The 19,506-nt window shown below is 50.8% G+C and overlaps 1 protein-coding gene across 3 annotated transcripts; it reads left to right on the forward strand.

Moving 5' to 3' along the window:
- Positions 1-46: 46 nt before the first annotated feature.
- Positions 47-13,258, forward strand: tbc1d9b (TBC1 domain family member 9b). Of its 3 annotated transcripts, XM_086105574.1 has the most exons (22): positions 47-311; positions 780-890; positions 953-1,071; positions 1,141-1,372; positions 2,080-2,338; positions 2,463-2,670; positions 6,621-6,809; positions 7,525-7,641; positions 7,842-7,992; positions 8,127-8,341; positions 8,433-8,550; positions 8,841-9,043; positions 9,114-9,196; positions 9,255-9,384; positions 9,950-10,048; positions 10,118-10,186; positions 10,258-10,498; positions 10,565-10,630; positions 10,749-10,817; positions 11,355-11,408; positions 11,486-11,571; positions 11,713-13,258. In XM_086105574.1, exons 1-22 carry the CDS (start codon positions 71-73, stop codon positions 12,217-12,219), a joined length of 3,567 nt encoding a protein of 1,188 aa, XP_085961700.1. In that variant the 5' UTR covers positions 47-70; the 3' UTR covers positions 12,220-13,258. The 3 variants fall into 3 exon arrangements, with proteins under 3 accessions (XP_085961700.1, XP_085961698.1, XP_085961699.1); XM_086105572.1 differs by having other exon boundaries at positions 10,258-10,630; XM_086105573.1 differs by having other exon boundaries at positions 7,528-7,641; positions 10,258-10,630.
- Positions 13,259-19,506: the final 6,248 nt, after the last annotated feature.

Consider the following 19,506-nt stretch of genomic DNA (forward strand, 5'->3'; position numbering starts at 1 on the left):
TGGCAGTGAACGGGTTAACCGTCGGTGACGTAGGACGCCGGGAGCGTGTCGACGCGTCAACCCGGAAGTGATGTGCAGTCAGCAGACCGCGGGGGAAACACAAGCAAAACAACGGCGTCGGCGTCCGCGGCCCTCCGCTCTTACCGACGAGCGCAACTTGAGAGACGAACGAAGCGAACCGCCGCGGAAGAGCATGTGGATCCACCCGGAAGAAGTTCTGCTGGCCGGCCCGCTCTGGGTTTCCGAGCGAGCCAACCCGTTCTTCATCCTTCAGCGGCGGCGGGGACACGGCCGCGGAGGGGGGCTCTCCGGTCCGTCCTCCTCCTCATGACCATGACAGTCTCACTCCTTTTCCTTTTCTTCTTCGCCTTCTCCTATTTTGTTTTCTGTTCCTTTTCTTCTTCGTCTTCTCGATGCTTTTTTCTTAGCAAAGTCAAGCGAGTCATGTCCGCTTTTGTTCAAGTGTGATCAAGGGGAAGGAACGCCGCCGCGACTGTTTGTATTACAATTGCGTGCTGAGCGCGCGTTGAACGGAATAAACGAACATAGCATTTAGAATGGACGTCGTGACGTCGGCAGCCACGTCGGGGGCGGGTGCGCGCTCGTCTGCCGATGGACACGAAGTTGACCCCAAAAAGCATGTTTGGACACCAGTTTAGGAATAGGCTCTTCTGCTGGTACCAATGGCCCGGCGCCTTATAACAAGAGACCTGAAGTTGGTACAAAGAGGAAGAAAAGTATGCACTGCCGTGTGACGACGAGGCGGTTGTTGCGTGCAGGTCTGCTGGTGGGGACTCTGGACGTGGTTCTGGACTCCAGCGCCAGGGTGGCCCCCTACAGGATCCTCCTCCAGACGGCCGACTCGCAGATCTTCTGGAACGTGGCCTGCGGTGAGTCCCACGGCCGCCCGCCGGCCCCTGGCCGGCGTTTGACCCGGGTCCTCGTCTCGTAGGTTCCTCACGCAAGGAGATCACGGAGCACTGGGATTGGCTGGAGGCCAACCTGCTGCAGACCGTCGCCGCCTTCGACAACGACTCTGATGTCACGACCTTCGTCAGGGGCAAGATTTCTGTACGTCGCCGCCGGGCCGCTCTTTCTCTGACGTGTAGTGACTGCGAGCGGGGGCCGCTCAAATCGTAGGGTCTGATCGCCGAGGAGAAGCGGGCGACGCCGGGCGACGGGCAGGAGGAGGATTGCGGCAAGTTCCAGGAAGCCCAGCTGAAGATGCGCAAGCTGTTCGGGATGCCCGAAGAGGAGAAGCTGGTCAACTATTACTCGTGCAGCTACTGGAAAGGTCGCGTGCCGCGGCAGGGGTGGCTCTACCTGTCCGTCAACCACCTGTGCTTCTACTCCTTCCTGCTGGGCAAGGAAGGTAGGAGACGGCGGGAGCTTGCCATGCCGCTCCCGCCCCGCGTCTCGCTCCCGACTGTGATTTGGCTAGCAAGCGTCGTCTTCCCATCTCGTGATGGAACTCGCGCCTTATTCTGTGACCTTTTCAACGAGGAACCGCTTCCGACGCTGGCGTGAGCTGGTTCCGAACTCGGATGCCATGGAAACACGCAGCGAGTCAGAGGGGCTGTTTTGCTCCCATTTTTTCTTGCGTCTTCGAAAAAGTCTCCGGGTTGAATTTGTCCCGATAAGGGAGGCAAAAACAAGTCGGGCCGTGTTCAATATTTACGAGCAAAAAAATCTTGGGGAAAGCCGACGTCTACCGAGTCAAGTATGATGGAACGAAGCCGATCGTAGCGCCCCGACTGACGAACGAGGAAACGGCAGTAAGAAATAAAAATGTCATTCAATACGGAAATAGGCGGAAAGACAATGATGAAGAAATACCAAGGGCGGGAAGAAACGCGGCACGGATCCGTGCCGTTCTTCTGTTGCTCCAGGAGCTTTTGCAGTCCGCACCGAGAAGCTCTTCCGGTAGTGCCAAGAAGTCGTCGGTGCCGATATTCCGCCGGCACCGAGGGTTTCACGCGTTGACGATATGCCGTCGGCGGCCACGAAGCGCTCGGTCGGCCGGCGCGGCGAGGCTCTCGGCTCGGTACAAAGAGCGGGCTTTGCGGGGATGTCTCGCAGTGACGGTGGTGGTCCAGTGGACGGAGGTGACCCGGCTGGAGAGGAACACCAGCCTGCTGTTCCCGGAGAGCGTCCGCGTCAGCACTCGCGCGGGGGAGCACTTCTTCTCCATGTTCCTCGACATCAGCGACACCTTCAAGCTGATGGAGCAGCTGGCCAACCTGGCCATGCGGCAGCTGCTGGACAATGAGGCCTTCGCCGCCGACCGCTCGCTGCCCAAACCCCGCAAGGCCCTCAAGAACGTCTCCGTCCTCAAGAGGTGCGGCCAGTCGACGGCCAGTCACGGCGATCGCCGCCGTCCGTCTTTTGCCAGTACGCCGAAATGTCGGTCCCCGTCCGGCGGGGCGGGGCGGCCCGCTCAGCCCGCGGTGTTTGGTCGACAGGGATCTGGACGCCCGGGCCAAGAACGAGCGTTACCGGAGTACCTTCCGCCTGACGCCGGACGAGCGCCTGGACGGCCACACGGACTGCACGCTGTGGACGCCCTTTGCCAAGATGCACGTGGCGGGCCAGCTTTTCATCTCCAACAACTACGTCTGCTTCGCCAGCCGACAAGAAGACCTGTGCCAGCTCATCATCCCGCTCAGAGAGGTCTGACTCACGCTCGAGTCCAAACCGACACCAAACACTGGAATGACACACCCCCTTCCTCGCGAGCCTAGTCATGACGTTTTTGAAAGGCCTTGACTTATGAGTGCTCCGACGCATCTTTTTTTTTTTCTTTAAGGAGTTATCCGCTGTTGCTCGGTCCTTTTTGTTTTGTCTTGCAAGCCAAAATGGGAGTTAGGGGTGAGGTTGGCTCAAGCGAAACGGGCGGGAGGGGCAACTGAAAACTCAATGTTTGCAGCCGTTCTTCTTCTCGCGTATGAGGGCAGCTTTGCGGTGTTAAATGTCCAGACGTTGCAGCCATTGGACAGTAGATTCATTAGGTGCTGTGAGGTTCAAGTTGCCATCTGGTGGTCGATGAATGGGACAGTAGTAGAGGAGATGTTCTGCAGTTTGGAGTTCTGGTCCACAGTCGCAGAATGGTGATTCGACGAGACCCCATCGGAACATGTTGTCGTTGAAACGGCCTACCCCAGTTCTTAGGCGGTTGAGTCGTACCCAGGCTTTCCGGGGTAGCGTTGAGCCAGGTGGGGGTTCGGTGTTGGGTTGGACCATGAACTGGTTGGGTCTTGCAGTATTATCCCAACTACTTCTCCACGCTTCCAGGATGTTAAAGTTGGAATCATGAAGTTCTGCAGCATGATGAGGAAAAGGGTGGCGAGATTTTAGCCTTTGGCGCTTTCCAGGTTGTACCTCGACGATCAACTGGTTTAGGGCATGGTTTTTGTCCAGCACATCATGTTGAGCAAGGCAGTGGGTAGCTTTTTCTCTACGTAAGCTGGCCGGGGCAATGCCTGCCAATACTGGTAGGAACTCCGTGGGGGTGGGACGCAGACATCCGGTGATTATCCACATGGTGTCGTTGAGGGCAACATCAATCTTCTTTGAATGGGTACTTCGGCACCACACTGGTGTTGCGTATTCAGCTGTGCTGTAAGTAAGCGCAAGAGCACTTGTACGGAGTGTGTGAGTGCTTGCACCCCAGGATGAGCCAGCTAGGCGTCTCAGCAGATTGTTTCGAGCTGTTACTTTGGCACGAAGAGCATCTATGTGCTGTTTATATGTGAGCTGTCGGTCGAGCTTCAATCCTAGGTACGTGGGGGATGGGTTATGTGGATGTGGAGTCCCATGCAGGTAGACAGTGAGTTGGCGCATGGATTCCATGTTGTTTAGGTGGAAAGGTGTGGTGGTAGTCTTTGCCAAGCTCAATTTAAGTCTCCACGTTCTCAGGTATTCCGCTATTAATGCCATATCAGCAGTTAGTGATTCTTCCACCATGCGCCAGCTTTTGTGGGAGTAGCATAGTGCAAGATCGTCAGCATATCCATATTGATGAGACTTGGTTTTGGGCATATCGCTGATAGAGATGTTAAAGAGCATAGGCGAGAGGCATGATCCCCGTGGTACTCCATTTCTCAAGCGGCGGGGTCGGCTGCGTTGTCCGTCGCTGGTCTTGAGCACAAAGCTTCGGTTTGCCAGAATATTGCTCAGGAAGCGAACCATTTGCTTGTCCGGAATCATCTGGAGAAGCTTCAGTATCAGGCCTTGATGCCATACAGTGTCTTATGCCGCAGTTGGGTCAACCAAGATAACTCCAGCCTTGTTTCCCTTCTCGAAGCTATCTTCAATAGTACTGGTCAGCTTGAGTATTTGCTGGGTGGTAGAGTGTCCATGTCGGAAGCCAGCGTGTTCTTTAGGCAGCTGGGGGTCAACCACTGAGTCAAGTCTGGTCAGGAGAAGTCGTTCCAAGATCTTATACGGAACACATAGCAGTGAGATAGGGCGGTAGCTCCTTGGGTCATCGGGAGGTTTATGTGTTTTGAGCAGGGAAACCACAGTAGCTTTCCGCCAGATCTTCGGTATAGACTGGTGCTTCATACAGGCTGAGAGGTATTTGCGTAGCCAGTTCATGCATTTTGGGCCACAGTATTTCAAGAACTCAGATGGAATATTATCAGGGCCCTGAGCTTTGCCAGTCTTGATCTGTTTGATGACAGAGGTTAGCTCTTTGGTGGAAAAGGGAGCTGAGAGGAAGCCATCAACGCTTGGAGCATTCCATAATCTGGTGCATTCTTGTTTCACTCGGAGGTCATGGACTTTGTCAGCCTCTTTATACTTTCCATTAGCTCATAGCTGATGTGCAATCGAGTTGGCAGTGACAGGGCAGCGCTTGGGTTGAGAGCTGCGTCCTGTGAGGCGATTGAAGGTCTTCCAAGCTAGTCTGCTGGAGTGAGTGAAGTCTATGCTTTGGACCGTGTCTTCCCAACGTTTCTTACGGTTCGCGTCGAGGCATTGCACTAGGTCGGTGGAAGTCTTGGTTGCTTCTTCACTGGTTGCGGCAGACAGGAAGTCTTTGTAGTGGCTGTCACACTCCTCGTCCCATGTTGGTATGAATTGTTGACGGTAACCGCGTGGGATTGTTCTTTTTGCGGCTTTGTATAGGGCTTTACAGAACGACATATAAGACGTATTCAGGTCTGCTGATGTTGGGGCTGGTAGGTGACAGATATTGTTATCAGCTAAGCGCCTGAATTTAGGCCAGTTGGCTTTTCGAAAGTTCCATCTCTTCACAGCTTTGCTTGGTGTTGGCCTGATTGGATTAGCCGGGAGTATGAGTGATGGTCTATGCTGTGACTTAGGAAACGGACTGAGGATCAACCGCTCTGGAATGGGTCCATTAATGTTGGCAAAAGCCAAGTCCGGGTTAGTTGTTGTGTTCCATCTTCTGGAGTGGAAGCTGTCCGGTTGTTTTGGATCGTAGAGCAGTTGCAAGCCAGCAGCCGAGGCCCAGCTTTCAAGTGTTTCACCATCTGGATTTGTGGTTTGGTAGCCCCATGTGGTGCTATGGGAATTGAAATCTCCGCTATATATGCAAGGAGAGGCAAAGGCAGGGATGGAATTGCCTTGCAGTTTTGTGCTTGGTGGTTTATACACATTGACTACGGTGGTGCCTTCAATTTCCGTTGCCGTCCATTCCACTTCACCGTCACTTTGTGATGAGTTGATCGGGTTCCAGGTGGCAGAGTTCTTCACTAAAGTGGCTATTCCATGTATGCTGCTGTTGGTGCAAGCAGCCAGGTTGTAACCAGAGATCTTGAGTTTGGATTGATCCAGTGAGTGGGTTTCTTGCAGGAGGCTTGCTGTTGCATTGTGCTTTTCCATAAGGTGTTCTATTATTGCACATTTTGCTTTAGTAAGGCCTTCCACATTTAGCTGCATTATTGTCACTCCGGCCCATGCAACAGATGGATTTGCATGCCCTGATAGGGGCATGTGCTCTGGGCCGGTTCTTCTCACAGCTCTCCGGGGCCGAGGGTTTATCCTTTTACCACCCCGGAGGGGGTTGCTGTCTCTGATTGTTGACATTCGCTCTACAGATTTGTAGATTACCAGGGCTCACCACATGGAGGTTGTCAACGTGACCCCCCTTGCAGCCGTTTGACAGGCCCACAAAAATATTGTCTTGTCGCATTCTACAGAATCAGCCAAAAGGACCTGTCCACACGTGCTTACAGACGTTTCTCCCGAACAATGGCCGACGTGTCCGGTGGGACCGTTGCGTGTGCGTTTTGCCGTCTTCAATTCCGCCGAAGGTTCCCCGGGAGGATGGAGAGCGTCACGGGAAAGCCGCTCCGGCGGCGACCCTTCGGCGAGGAATGGAAAAGGCCGGCACGGCGGTCCCGTCGGATACGTTTGGCCTCCTTTCCCCGAGCGAAGGCTCAGAGCCACGATGTGGACCGCCGGCCCTCGGCTCACCGGATCGGCCGCTCTGCCCCCCCCGAGCCGCCGATGCTAGCCGTTAGCTGTCCGTCCTCGCGAGCGGCCTGTCGAACGGGAATTTGTATGCGAGATTCTCGGGGAATCCTTTCGAGGTTCTACCGAAAAACCCGCGAGGAGGCCAATGCGCTTGACCGCCGTGTGGCTCGGCCCGCCAGGTGTCCGTTGTGGAGAAGGCGGACAGCAGCGGCGTCCTTCCGTGTCCCGTGTCCATCAGCACCAAAAACAAAATGAACTTCCTGTTCGCCAACCTGAAAGATCGAGACTTCCTGGTCCAGCGCATCTCCGACTTCCTGCAGAGGACGCCGGACGGCCCGCGGGGGGACGTCGCTCCTCCGGCGGTCACGGTAAGACCTCCGTCCGTCCTTTCCGGGAGTCCGGCTCGGAGCCGAGCGCGTCGTCTCGCGGCAAGGAAGGATCCGGCGCCGTTGGTTGCTCTTGGCCCGCCGCGATCCCGTTTTTGGGCCGACGGTGCGAAAGCCCGCGAGGAATTTGTCTCCCGTACTTGGAGCCCCACTTGGACGGTGCTAACCACTCAGGACGTGACCGGGACAAGTGCGGAAGGCTTTCCGGCCATCCCGCCGCCAACCGAGCGCGTCGAAATGAGCGCAGGAGCGCCAGGTGCTGCTTTGCTGGCATCTGCCGCCGACGCTCCGTTTCTTGCGGGGGCTGTCGGCGGCGGCCGCGTTTCAGATTTGCGCTTGAGCTTGTCACGGAATGAAATAGTTGAGCTTGCAACCAAATTGGACGGGAAGCGGCCCACGCAAGCACGCCGCACCGCGGCTTTCTCAAATTGCCGTGAGCGTCTCGCCGAGTGTCAATGGGTTGCCGTCCGGATGTTTTTGGCAAGCCCAAAAGACATCTGCCGTCCAGCGTGTTGCCGTGTCCGTTTGATCCGCGTGAATTTATGAAAAGACTAGATTTTTGCTTTGATGAATGAATATCGGCTTGTGAAAAGGAAAATGGATCTGATTCAATTGATTGATATGAGGGGGGGGGGGGGGGTTTGGCACCAATTGCATGATGAAGGTCTTCGCTCACACTGTCCTTTCGTCCCGCCAGCAGGCCGCGCCCGGCGTCCCCGGGGAGCGCCATTACCACTCTGACGTGCCCACGGCCACGCGGGGTCTTCTGCAGCTTTACCGTCAAGATGCCCCCGAGGACCTGGGACCCAAAGCTGTGAGTCCAACAACCCGCGCGGGTTTCCATTTGATCCAAGTGGATTCGTTTGACCCTTTCCCGTCTGGGACGGCAGAAATAAATGGCCGACTTTGGATGCGTAGTGCTTGAGGGCCACATTCGGGCCCGTCAAACTGAACTCGCGCCATTTGCTCGCGCTCACGTCACGTCATGTGTCCCCGCGGCCGTCCGCACATCAGATGAAGGAGAAGATGAAGGAGGAAGCGTGGAACATCCACTTCTCGGAGTTTGGCCGCGGAGTCTGCATGTACAGGACGTCCAGAAGCCGAGAACTGGTGCTCGGCGGCATTCCCGAGAAGCTTCGAGGAGAACTCTGGTTGCTCTTCTCAGGTAGGCCCTTAGCCAGGTCCTCCTTTTTTATCTCCCGGACGACTTTTCCTCCTCGTTCCTCCTCCTTCGCCGCCTCGCTCTCCTCCGCTTTTGCTCCCTTTTCCTTCCGTCACATCACGCCCCCGCGCGCCCAGGAGCGCAGAACCAGATGTCGACGCACGCCGGCTACTACGGCGAGCTGGCGGAGCGGGCGGCGGGCCTGAGCTCTTTGGCCGCGGAGGAGATCGAGCGGGACCTCCACCGCTCCATGCCCGAGCACCGAGCCTTCCAGAATGAGACGGGCATCGCCGCCCTGCGCCGCGTCCTCACCGCCTACGCCCACAGGAACCCGGGCATCGGCTACTGCCAGGTGGGCGGAGCCTCCGTGCAGCGGACTGACGCCTGCGCGACTGACGCCTGCGCGACTGACGCCTGCGCGACTGACGCCTGCGCTCCCGCAGGCCATGAACATCGTGACGTCGGTGCTGCTGCTCTACTGCACCGAGGAGGAGGCCTTCTGGCTGCTGGTGGCACTTTGCGAACGCATGCTGCCGGACTACTACAACACCAGGGTCGTGGGTAGGTACGCCGGAAAACCCGCCGCTCGTACCCGTGCGCCCATCAAGCGGCGTTTCCACGACCCGAGATCCCCGCCTTGGCCGATACGAACACTTGAGAATCCCCGTGGCGGTTTGATGGAACCCAATTGGAAAAAAATAAAACTAAAAAAGGATTCTCGGAGCGAGCGCGCCCACGTTCTCCCTCATCCGGGTCCTTTCATTCTGCAAACGCCTCGACTCGCCCATCCCCGTCCCCTTCTTCTCCAAACACTTGAGTCGCCCTGGCGGCTGACCCGCGTGTGTTTGCAGGCGCTCTGGTGGACCAGGGGGTGTTCGAAGACCTGACCCAGGCCTTCCTGCCCCTCTTGTACGAGCACATGCAGGACCTGGGCGTCATCTCCACCATCAGCCTGTCGTGGTTCCTCACCCTCTTCCTGTCCGTCATGCCCTTCGACAGCGCCGTGCTCCTGGTCGACTGCTTCTTCTACGAGGGCATCAAAGTCATCTTCCAGGTCGGCCCGCCGCCGCCGCCGCCCCGGGCCGCCCCGCCTTCGGGGCTCACGCTCCCCGTGCCGCCCGCAGGTGGCGCTGGCGGTGCTCCACGATAACATGGACGCCTTGTTGGCCTGCGGCGACGAGGGCGAAGCCATGACGGTCCTGGGAAGGTAGCCGTCGCCGTTGAGCGCTTTGTGTGCCGCTTGTGATACGCGGCCGCCCGTTTAGGTACCTGGACCACGTGGTGAACAAGCAGATCGCCACGCCGCCCGTGCCCCACTTGCACGCCCTCCTCACCGCCGGAGACGAGCCGCCGCCCGAGATCGACGTCTTCGACCTCATCAGGTCCTCCTACGAGGTCAGATCGTAACGATGATGATGATGATGGCGATGTAAGAATAGGCCTCCTTAAGGCATGACTTTTGGACAGTCCCAATCTTAGTTGTTTCACTGCCGGGACTTTCCCTAAGCTTGTCCAAACTCGATATAAGCAGCCCCGACTTCGCAGTCCAACATGGCAAAAGTCTGGAAACACGTTTTAGGCTGCGTCACACCCGCAAGGTCAAGCCTAAAGTAAAAGGCTCGGGGGCGGCGGGGGGAGGAGTCTTGTCTCCCAGGCAGAGACGTTAATGGTCTTGGCGTCGTCGATGTTGGCGGAGCAGACATTGGGGGGGGGGGGGGGGAGAGATTCGGCTGAAGTTGACAGGAAGCTCACAGGGTAAAAGGGAGGTCAAAATGCAAATGGCTTCTGAGCGTACATTCCCCCTTTGGGCTTTAATGAACCGACCGTCGAGGATGCGCCAACGGTTGGGTCAGATGAATTTCAGATGGCCATGGCGCGCCGCTAACGGCACAAAGAAAGACGGCCAGGCTCCGCGGAGCTGCGGCTAACCCGCCGCCGTTTGGCTGACTTGTGCGAGCAGAAGTTCGGCGGCCTTCGCTCCGACGTCATCGAGCAGATGAGGTTCAAGCAGAGGTTAAAGGTCATCCAGTCGCTGGAGGACACGACCAAACGGAGCGTGGTGAGCCGGGTCTCCGGCTAAGGGGCTATGGGGCTAACGGGCTAGCGGGCTAAAGTGTTACGCGTGCAGGTGCGAGCCATGATGACCGAGTCGGCCTTCGATATCGAGGAGCTGGAGGAGCTCTACTGCCTCTTTAAGGTGGGAGCCGTCGAGGTCGGCCGCTGGGCGTCGCGGCGGCGGGCCTTGAAGGCGGCCCGCGCTCCTTTCAGGCCCAGCACATGAGCAGCCGCTACTGGGGCTCCGGCGGCTTGGCGGCGGCGCGCCACGACCCCAGCCTGCCCTACCTGGAGCAGTACCGCATCGACGCCGCTCAGTTCTCGCAGCTTCTCTGCGCCCTGGCCGCCTGGCGCTGCGCCGGCCACGCCCCCGTCCTGGCCGCCCGACTCTTCAGGACCCTGGACGGCGACGGCGACGGCCTGGTCAACTTCAAGGAGCTGGTGACGGCACTCAGTGAGTGGACCCGGGCCGCGCGGGCCGCCTGCCGTAGCGCCTCGCTCTTTGTGCCTTTCTTTGCAGGTGGGATGTACCACGGCGACATGACCGACAAGCTCAAGCTGCTCTACAAGCTCCACCTGCCGCCCGGTAAGGCGTATCTGCGTTGCGGTGTCCCGAATGGGGGGTGACTGACTGAGTGTGCGTGTGTTGTCCTGCGCTTGAATGGGCAAAACCGCATCGATTTCATCGTTTGTTTGTGCGTCAGCTCTGTGTCCCGAAGAGGCCGAGTCCGCTCTGGAGGCCGCAAACTTCTTCACTGAAGACACGGCAAAAGGTTCGAGTGGCTTCTGCTTTCCATCTTCTTCCTGCCGCCTCTCCTCTTTCTTCTTCCTACTCCAGAAGCTGCCTTCTTGTCTCTTCGAGACGTGTTGGCACAGCAGCAAGTGGCTGCAGGTTTGCTTGGGATGATGACGATGATGACGACAATCGCCATGAATGGACAATGATGACGATGAGTTACAATTTATTTCAGGCGCTCACAAAAGAGCCCCTAGTTAACTAATATTAACAACATCCCCTGACCTTAACCCCCCCGAGTAGGGTAAGAGAAAGAAAACAAACATCTTCAAACTGGGGAATGGGCAGGCTGCTGCGGGTGGCGGCTGGGCAAGATTTGACTTGCGCTCCGTTGTCCAAGATTTGACTTGGACAACGGAGCGCTTTCATCCTCATGAGGGTTATGGGCGCTCTGGGGCCTATCCCGGCTAGCTGACTTAGGGCAGGAGGTGCGGGCGCACCCCGAACCGGTCACCAACTGGATGATGACATGGTTGACGATGACGATGATGACGACTATGACGATGGTGTGCAGGTGAAGAGGCCAACACGGAGTCCGGCGACGTTAGCGGCGGCGAGGAGAAGAAAGGTAACGGTTGCGCCGCCTCCGTTTGACTGAGCAAATGTGTGCCACGGAGGCCCTGACCTTGGACCTTTGACCGGTAGAGGACTACAGGTACTACCTGCGGATGTGGGCCAAGGAGAAGGAGCCCAGGCAGGAATCCATCAAAGATCTTCCTCGGATGAACCAGGTCAGCACGTCGCCGTCGTGGGGTACGCCGGCATTGACGCTGGCCATCCCCTTTGGTTTTTTTTTTCCCCCATCACATCATCAAACACTTGCCGACGGCGCGTAATCCCTCGTTCGACGTTGGTATTTGATGCGCACGTAGGAGCAGTTCATCGAGCTGTGTAAGACGCTATACAACATGTTCAGTGAGGAGCGCGACGAGCAGCAGCTGTACCACGCCATCGCCACCGTCGCCAGTCTGCTGCTGCGCATCGGCGAAGTCGGCAAGAAATTCAACAACGGCGACAAGACGGGTGCCGGACGGCGGGCCGCCTCACCCCTCGCGGCGGAGCTTTCACCCGACGACCGCCCGGAGGAGGCCGCCGCCGAGGAGGAGACCGGGGACGACGCATCGGCGTCGTCGTACTCCGCGATGAGCGACGACGGCGACGAGCGACCGACGAGGCGGCGGCCGGGCAGCTGCGCCGACGCCGATTGGTCCGTCACCTTTGAGCAGGTCCTGGCGTCCGTGTTGACGGAGCCGGCGCTGGTGGACTACTTTGAGAGGAAAAGGGACATCCGGGCCCGGATGGCCGCGCACCGGACACGACCGTCGGTGGAGCGGCAGAGCAGCTCCGCCTCCTCGGACCGCGAGCGAGGTGACCCTTGACCCCTGACACGTTCCCGAGCTTTCGCGTCACCGGCAGCTGCGTGGCCATAACCGTGTTTCCTCTTTCGCAAGAAGGAAATCCTAAAACGGGGAGGGAGGGTGGCGGCTGTACGTTTTGAGGCCTTTTGAACATTAATCCTAAAAATAAATAAACATATTTACGATGAAAGCATACTGCTGCTATACAAGACAGGAGGGAGAAAAATTGGCAGTGTGATTATAAATCTCACGTCATAACGCGAATCATTTCACATTTTCTTGTGCCGAGTTCAGTGTCCCTTTCCGCGATAAATGTCACATCAGCATCACATTATAGCTTGCTGAATTTCACATTTTTACACAATCAAATTTGAATGTGATCGACAACGCATTTTAATTTGGTGAATGTCGTGTTTTAATCTGCAACGTTTAACTACCGCAGTGGGAAAAACCAAACAAAGCCATTTCGGTTCTGCTCAGGAGCAAAGTTCTTCTCGTGTCTTCAAAATCAACGTTACTTGCTACTGCATATAAGCCGAAAGTCAGTATTATAATAATAAGGCCTGTTGTTTCAAAATATACAGTATATATATTTTTTTGTGAGCTGTATCACCTCTTACTGACCTTTTGTTTTCTGGTGTGGCAGCAGTATGGTTCTGTAGTTTTCTTTGTTTTTTTTGTAAAAAGAAAAAAACAGGCTGTTTTTTGTTTTCTCCCGACTGTATGATCAAGATTTTTCTTGTTTACAATTTGTGTTTTGGAGAAAAGGAACAGACTTGTAAAATATTGAAAATGCATTTTGGTTTGCAAAGAAGAAAGTCCTTTTTTTATGCGAAAGAGATGCGATCTTGTTTCCTGTTGGATGGAAATCCTCAATTGATGTTTTAATCACGAAGCGACTGAAATTTGACAACTAAATGTGGAGCACTGTATTGTGCACGTGAATATGCATCTGAACATTGATGAACCACCAGCTTTTATTCTTTTGTAAACCTTTGACTTTTTATTCATCCATCCTGTCATGATGTCTAATGAATAATCAATAAATCCGTATTCAACACCTTTTTTTAAAAAATCTCATTAGTAATCGATGCTATTCATTTCTGTGACGACATTGATCGTGTCCATGATTCCTCGCGATAATTAGGAAACCGATAAATATGTGATCCATGATGGGAGATGAAATGAAGCGCGAGGAGCCTTGACCGAGCACGGAAAGCCTCCGCGCCGACAGGTGGCGCGCTCTCGTCGATACCCGGGTGTGTGACGTCCTCTTCGAATAAGGCGCAACAAACTGGAACGGAAAAGAAACGATTGTTTGGGGTTGTTGTCGTTGCTCTTTTTCAGTGTCTGACTTTTGACATGTCCCAAACCTTTCACGTCGTCCAATGTTTCCTCTGCGACTGCTTCCAGGTGCAGCAAGTAAGAAGAACACAAACGCGTCGTACACCCGGGAAGCTAACGGCTAACGCCGCTGGCATTCAATGAGTCCACATACTACGTCACAACCGCCTTTAAAACTACCAGTGTTGTGTCCAAGGACCGGCAACCCGAGGCCAAGGCCAAGGACTTGACTCCGAGGCCAAGGCCAACGACTTGGAAAATTTTCTGAGGCAAGGCCAAGGACCAAGGACTGATTTTGAAGCTGAGGCCTAGCCGAGGACATGTATAAAACAATGCTATCATACCACTTGGCAGGTCGTCATGATTTGCAACAGCCCTCCATCATAATCCCTTGCACTCCCTAACGCTTGAATGAAGTGTTTTTATTCAAAGAGTAGAACAGTCAGGGTATGTGTTATTTATACTGAGAAAAACAAAAAAGCATATGATATACATTTATGAATTAATGTTTTAGTGCAGTAGTTTCTTAATATGAAGTAAATCAACACTCAACAGGCATGACATGGCACGGAAGACAAGTTGAGAAATGACTTTGCATAGAAGTCAATCACTGAGTGCAGAAAAAGCGGTAATCTCTGCAGTGATAATTTTACCGTTTACCGGCAGCGAGTCCCAGGGACCAAAATGACCATGTATAGTAAGGCGTTTTTAGCCCAAAAAAACGACCATGTATAGTAAGGCATTTTTAGCCCCCAGAAAACGACCATTGTATAGTAAGGCGTTTTTAGCCCAAAAAAACGACCATGTATAGTAAGGCGTTTTTAGCCGAAAAAAATACCATGTATAGTAAGGCGTTTTTAGCCCAAAAAACGACCATGTATAGTAAGCCGTTTTTAGCCCAAAAAAACCACCATGTATAGTAAGGCGTTTTTAGCCCCAAAAAACAACCATGTAGAGTAAGGCGTTTTTAGCCCAAAAAAACCACCATGTATAGTAAGGCGTTTTTAGCCCCAAAAAACGACCATGTAGAGTAAGGCGTTTTTAGCCCAAAAAAACGACCATGTATATCCATCCATCCATCCATTTTCCGAACCGCTTGATCCCTCACTAGGGTCGCGAGACGACCATGTATAGTAAGGCATTTTTAGCCCTAAAAAACGACCATGTATAGTAAGGTATTGTTGGCCGAAAAAAATGACCATGTATAGTAAGGCGTTTTTAGCCGAAAAAAAGACCATGTATTGTAAGGCGTTTTTAGCCCCAAAAAATGACCATGTAGAGTAAGGCGTTTTTAGCCCAAAAAAACGACCATGTATAGTAAGGCGTTTTTAGCCCCCAAAAACCGACCATGTAAGGTAAGGCGTTTTTAGCCGAAAAAAACGACCATGTATAGGAAGGCGTTTTTAGCCCCAAATAAACGACCATGCATAGTAAGGCGTTTTTAGCCGAAAAAAACGACCATGTATAGGAAGGCGTTTTTAGCCCCAAAAAAACGACCATGTATAGGAAGGCGTTTTTAGCTGAAAAAAAGACCATGTATAGTAATGTGTTTTTAGCCCCAAAAAAACGACCATGTATAGGAAGGCGTTTTTAGCTGAAAAAACGACCATGTATAGTAAGGCGTTTTTAGCCCCCAAAAAACGACCATGTAAGGTAAGGCGTTTTTAGCCGAAAAAAACGACCATGTATAGGAAGGCGTTTTTAGCCCCAAATAAACGACCATGTATAGTACGTTTTTAGCCGAAAAAAACAACCATGTATAATAAGGCGTTTTTAGCCCCAAAAAACAACCATGTATAGTAAGGCGTTTTTAGCCGAAAAAAACGACCATGTATAGTAAGGCGTTTTTAGCCCAAAAAAACGACCATGTATAGTAAGGCGTTTTTAGCCCCAAAAAATGACCATGTAGAGTAAGGCGTTTTTAGCCCAAAAAAACGACCATGTATAGTAAGGCGTTTTTAGCCCCCAAAAAACGACCATGTAAGGTAAGGCGTTTTTAGCCGAAAAAAACGACCATGTATAGGAAGGCGTTTTTAGCCCCAAATAAACGACCATGCATAGTAAGGCGTTTTTAGCCGAAAAAAACGACCATGTATAGGAAGGCGTTTTTAGCCCCAAAAAAACGACCATGTATAGGAAGGCGTTTTTAGCTGAAAAAAAGACCATGTATAGTAATGTGTTTTTAGCCCCAAAAAAACGACCATGTATAGGAAGGCGTTTTTAGCTGAAAAAACGACCATGTATAGTAAGGCGTTTTTAGCCCCCAAAAAACGACCATGTAAGGTAAGGCGTTTTTAGCCGAAAAAAACGACCATGTATAGGAAGGCGTTTTTAGCCCCAAATAAACGACCATGTATAGTACGTTTTTAGCCGAAAAAAACAACCATGTATAATAAGGCGTTTTTAGCCCCAAAAAACAACCATGTATAGTAAGGCGTTTTTAGCCGAAAAAAACGACCATGTATAGTAAGGCGTTTTTAGCCCAAAAAAACGACCATGTATAGTAAGGCGTTTTTAGCCCCAAAAAATGACCATGTAGAGTAAGGCGTTTTTAGCCCAAAAAAACGACCATGTATAGTAAGGCGTTTTTAGCCCCCAAAAAACGACCATGTAAGGTAAGGCGTTTTTAGCCGAAAAAAACGACCATGTATAGGAAGGCGTTTTTAGCCCCAAATAAACGACCATGCATAGTAAGGCGTTTTTAGCCGAAAAAAACGACCATGTATAGGAAGGCGTTTTTAGCCCCAAAAAAACGACCATGTATAGGAAGGCGTTTTTAGCTGAAAAAAAGACCATGTATAGTAATGTGTTTTTAGCCCCAAAAAAACGACCATGTATAGGAAGGCGTTTTTAGCTGAAAAAACGACCATGTATAGTAAGGCGTTTTTAGCCCCCAAAAAACGACCATGTAAGGTAAGGCGTTTTTAGCCGAAAAAAACGACCATGTATAGGAAGGCGTTTTTAGCCCCAAATAAACGACCATGTATAGTACGTTTTTAGCCGAAAAAAACAACCATGTATAATAAGGCGTTTTTAGCCCCAAAAAACAACCATGTATAGTAAGGCGTTTTTAGCCGAAAAAAACGACCATGTATAGTAAGGCGTTTTTAGCCCCAAATAATGACCATGTATAGTAAGGTGTTTTTAGCCCAAAAAAACGACCATGTATAGTAAGCCGTTTTTAGCCCAAAAAACGACCATGTATAGTAAGGCGTTTTTAGCCCAAAAAACGACCATGTATAGTAAGCCGTTTTTAGCCCAAAAAACGACCATGTATAGTAAGGCGTTTTTAGCCGAAAAAAACGACCATGTATAGGAAGGCGTTTTTAGCCCCAAATAAACGACCATGCATAGTAAGGCGTTTTTAGCCGAAAAAAACGACCATGTATAGGAAGGCGTTTTTAGCCCCAAAAAAACGACCATGTATAGGAAGGCGTTTTTAGCTGAAAAAAAGACCATGTATAGTAATGTGTTTTTAGCCCCAAAAAAACGACCATGTATAGGAAGGCGTTTTTAGCTGAAAAAACGACCATGTATAGTAAGGCGTTTTTAGCCCCCAAAAAACGACCATGTAAGGTAAGGCGTTTTTAGCCGAAAAAAACGACCATGTATAGGAAGGCGTTTTTAGCCCCAAATAAACGACCATGTATAGTACGTTTTTAGCCGAAAAAAACAACCATGTATAATAAGGCGTTTTTAGCCCCAAAAAACAACCATGTATAGTAAGGCGTTTTTAGCCGAAAAAAACGACCATGTATAGTAAGGCGTTTTTAGCCCAAAAAAACGACCATGTATAGTAAGGCGTTTTTAGCCCCAAAAAATGACCATGTAGAGTAAGGCGTTTTTAGCCCAAAAAAACGACCATGTATAGTAAGGCGTTTTTAGCCCCCAAAAAACGACCATGTAAGGTAAGGCGTTTTTAGCCGAAAAAAACGACCATGTATAGGAAGGCGTTTTTAGCCCCAAATAAACGACCATGCATAGTAAGGCGTTTTTAGCCGAAAAAAACGACCATGTATAGGAAGGCGTTTTTAGCCCCAAAAAAACGACCATGTATAGGAAGGCGTTTTTAGCTGAAAAAAAGACCATGTATAGTAATGTGTTTTTAGCCCCAAAAAAACGACCATGTATAGGAAGGCGTTTTTAGCTGAAAAAACGACCATGTATAGTAAGGCGTTTTTAGCCCCCAAAAAACGACCATGTAAGGTAAGGCGTTTTTAGCCGAAAAAAACGACCATGTATAGGAAGGCGTTTTTAGCCCCAAATAAACGACCATGTATAGTACGTTTTTAGCCGAAAAAAACAACCATGTATAATAAGGCGTTTTTAGCCCCAAAAAACAACCATGTATAGTAAGGCGTTTTTAGCCGAAAAAAACGACCATGTATAGTAAGGCGTTTTTAGCCCCAAATAATGACCATGTATAGTAAGGTGTTTTTAGCCCAAAAAAACGACCATGTATAGTAAGCCGTTTTTAGCCCAAAAAACGACCATGTATAGTAAGGCGTTTTTAGCCCAAAAAACGACCATGTATAGTAAGCCGTTTTTAGCCCAAAAAACGACCATGTATAGTAAGGCGTTTTTAGCCCAAAAAACGACCATGTATAGTAATGCGTTTTTAGCCCCCAAAAAACGACCATGTATAGTAAGGCGTTTTTAGCCCCAAAAAATGACCATGTATAGTAAGGCATTTTTGGCCAAAACAAAAAGGCCATGTATAAGCGTTTTTAGCCCAAAAAAAAACGACCATGTATAGTCAGGCATTTTTAGCCTTACGACTAGTAAGGCGTTTTTAGCCGAAAAAAACGACCATGTATAGTAAGGCGTTTTTAGCCCCAAAAAACGACCATGTATAGTAAGGCGTTTTTAGACGAAAAAAATGACCATGTATAGTAAGGCGTTTTTAGACGAAAAAGACGACGAAAAAAACGACCATGTATCGTAAGGCGTTTTTAGCCGAAAAAAAGGCGTTTTAACAAAAAAAAAAAAAAAACGACCATGTATAGTAAGGCGTTTTTAGCCGAAAAAAACCACCATGTATAGTAAGGCGTTTTTAGCCCCAAAAAACGACCATGTATAGTAAGGCGTTTTTAGCCGAAAAAAACGACCATGTATAGTAAGGTGTTTTAAGCCAAAAAAAAAAAGGCCATGTATAGTAAGGCGTTTTTGGCCGAAAAAAAAACGACCATGTATATATAGTAAGGCGTTTTAAGCCGAAAAAAACGACCATGTATAGTAAGGCGTTTTTAGCCCAAAAAAACGACCATGTATAGTCAGGCGTGTTTAGCCGAAAAAAACGACCATGTATAGTAAGGCGTTTTTAGCCGAAAAAACGACCATGTATAGTAAGGCGTTTTTAGCCCAAAAAAACCACCATGTATAGTAAGGCGTTTTTAGCCCAAAAAAACGACCATGTATAGTAAGGCGTTTTTAGCCCAAAAAAAACGACCATGTATAGTAAGGCGTTTTTAGCCCAAAAAAATGACGATGTATAGTAAGGCGTTTTTAGCCCCAAAAAATGACCATGTATAGTAAGGCATTTTTGGCCAAAACAAAAAGGCCATGTATAAGCGTTTTTAGCCCAAAAAAAACGACCATGTATAGTAAGGCGTTTTTAGCCGAAAAAAAACACCATGTACAGTAAGGCGTTTTTAGTCGAAAAAAAATGACCATGTATAGTAAGGCGTTTTTAGCCGAAAAAAACGACCATGTATAGTAAGGCGTTTTTAGCCCAAAAAACGACCATGTATCGTAAGGCGTTTTTAGCCCAAAAAAACGACCATGTATAGTAAGGCGTTTTTAGCCCCCAAAAATGACCATGTATAGTAAGGCATTTTTGGCCAAAAAAAAACCTACCATGTATAAGGCGTTTTAGCCCAAAAAAACGACCATGTATATATAGTAAGGCGTTTTAAGCCGAAAAAAACGACCATGTATAGTAAGGCGTTTTTAGCCCAAAAAAAC

Source organism: Hippocampus guttulatus, chromosome 2 (genome assembly GCF_054856545.1).
Source record: "Hippocampus guttulatus isolate MCC_2025c chromosome 2, RoL_Hgut_1.0, whole genome shotgun sequence".
In the NCBI taxonomy this organism is placed as follows: domain Eukaryota; kingdom Metazoa; phylum Chordata; class Actinopteri; order Syngnathiformes; family Syngnathidae; genus Hippocampus; species Hippocampus guttulatus.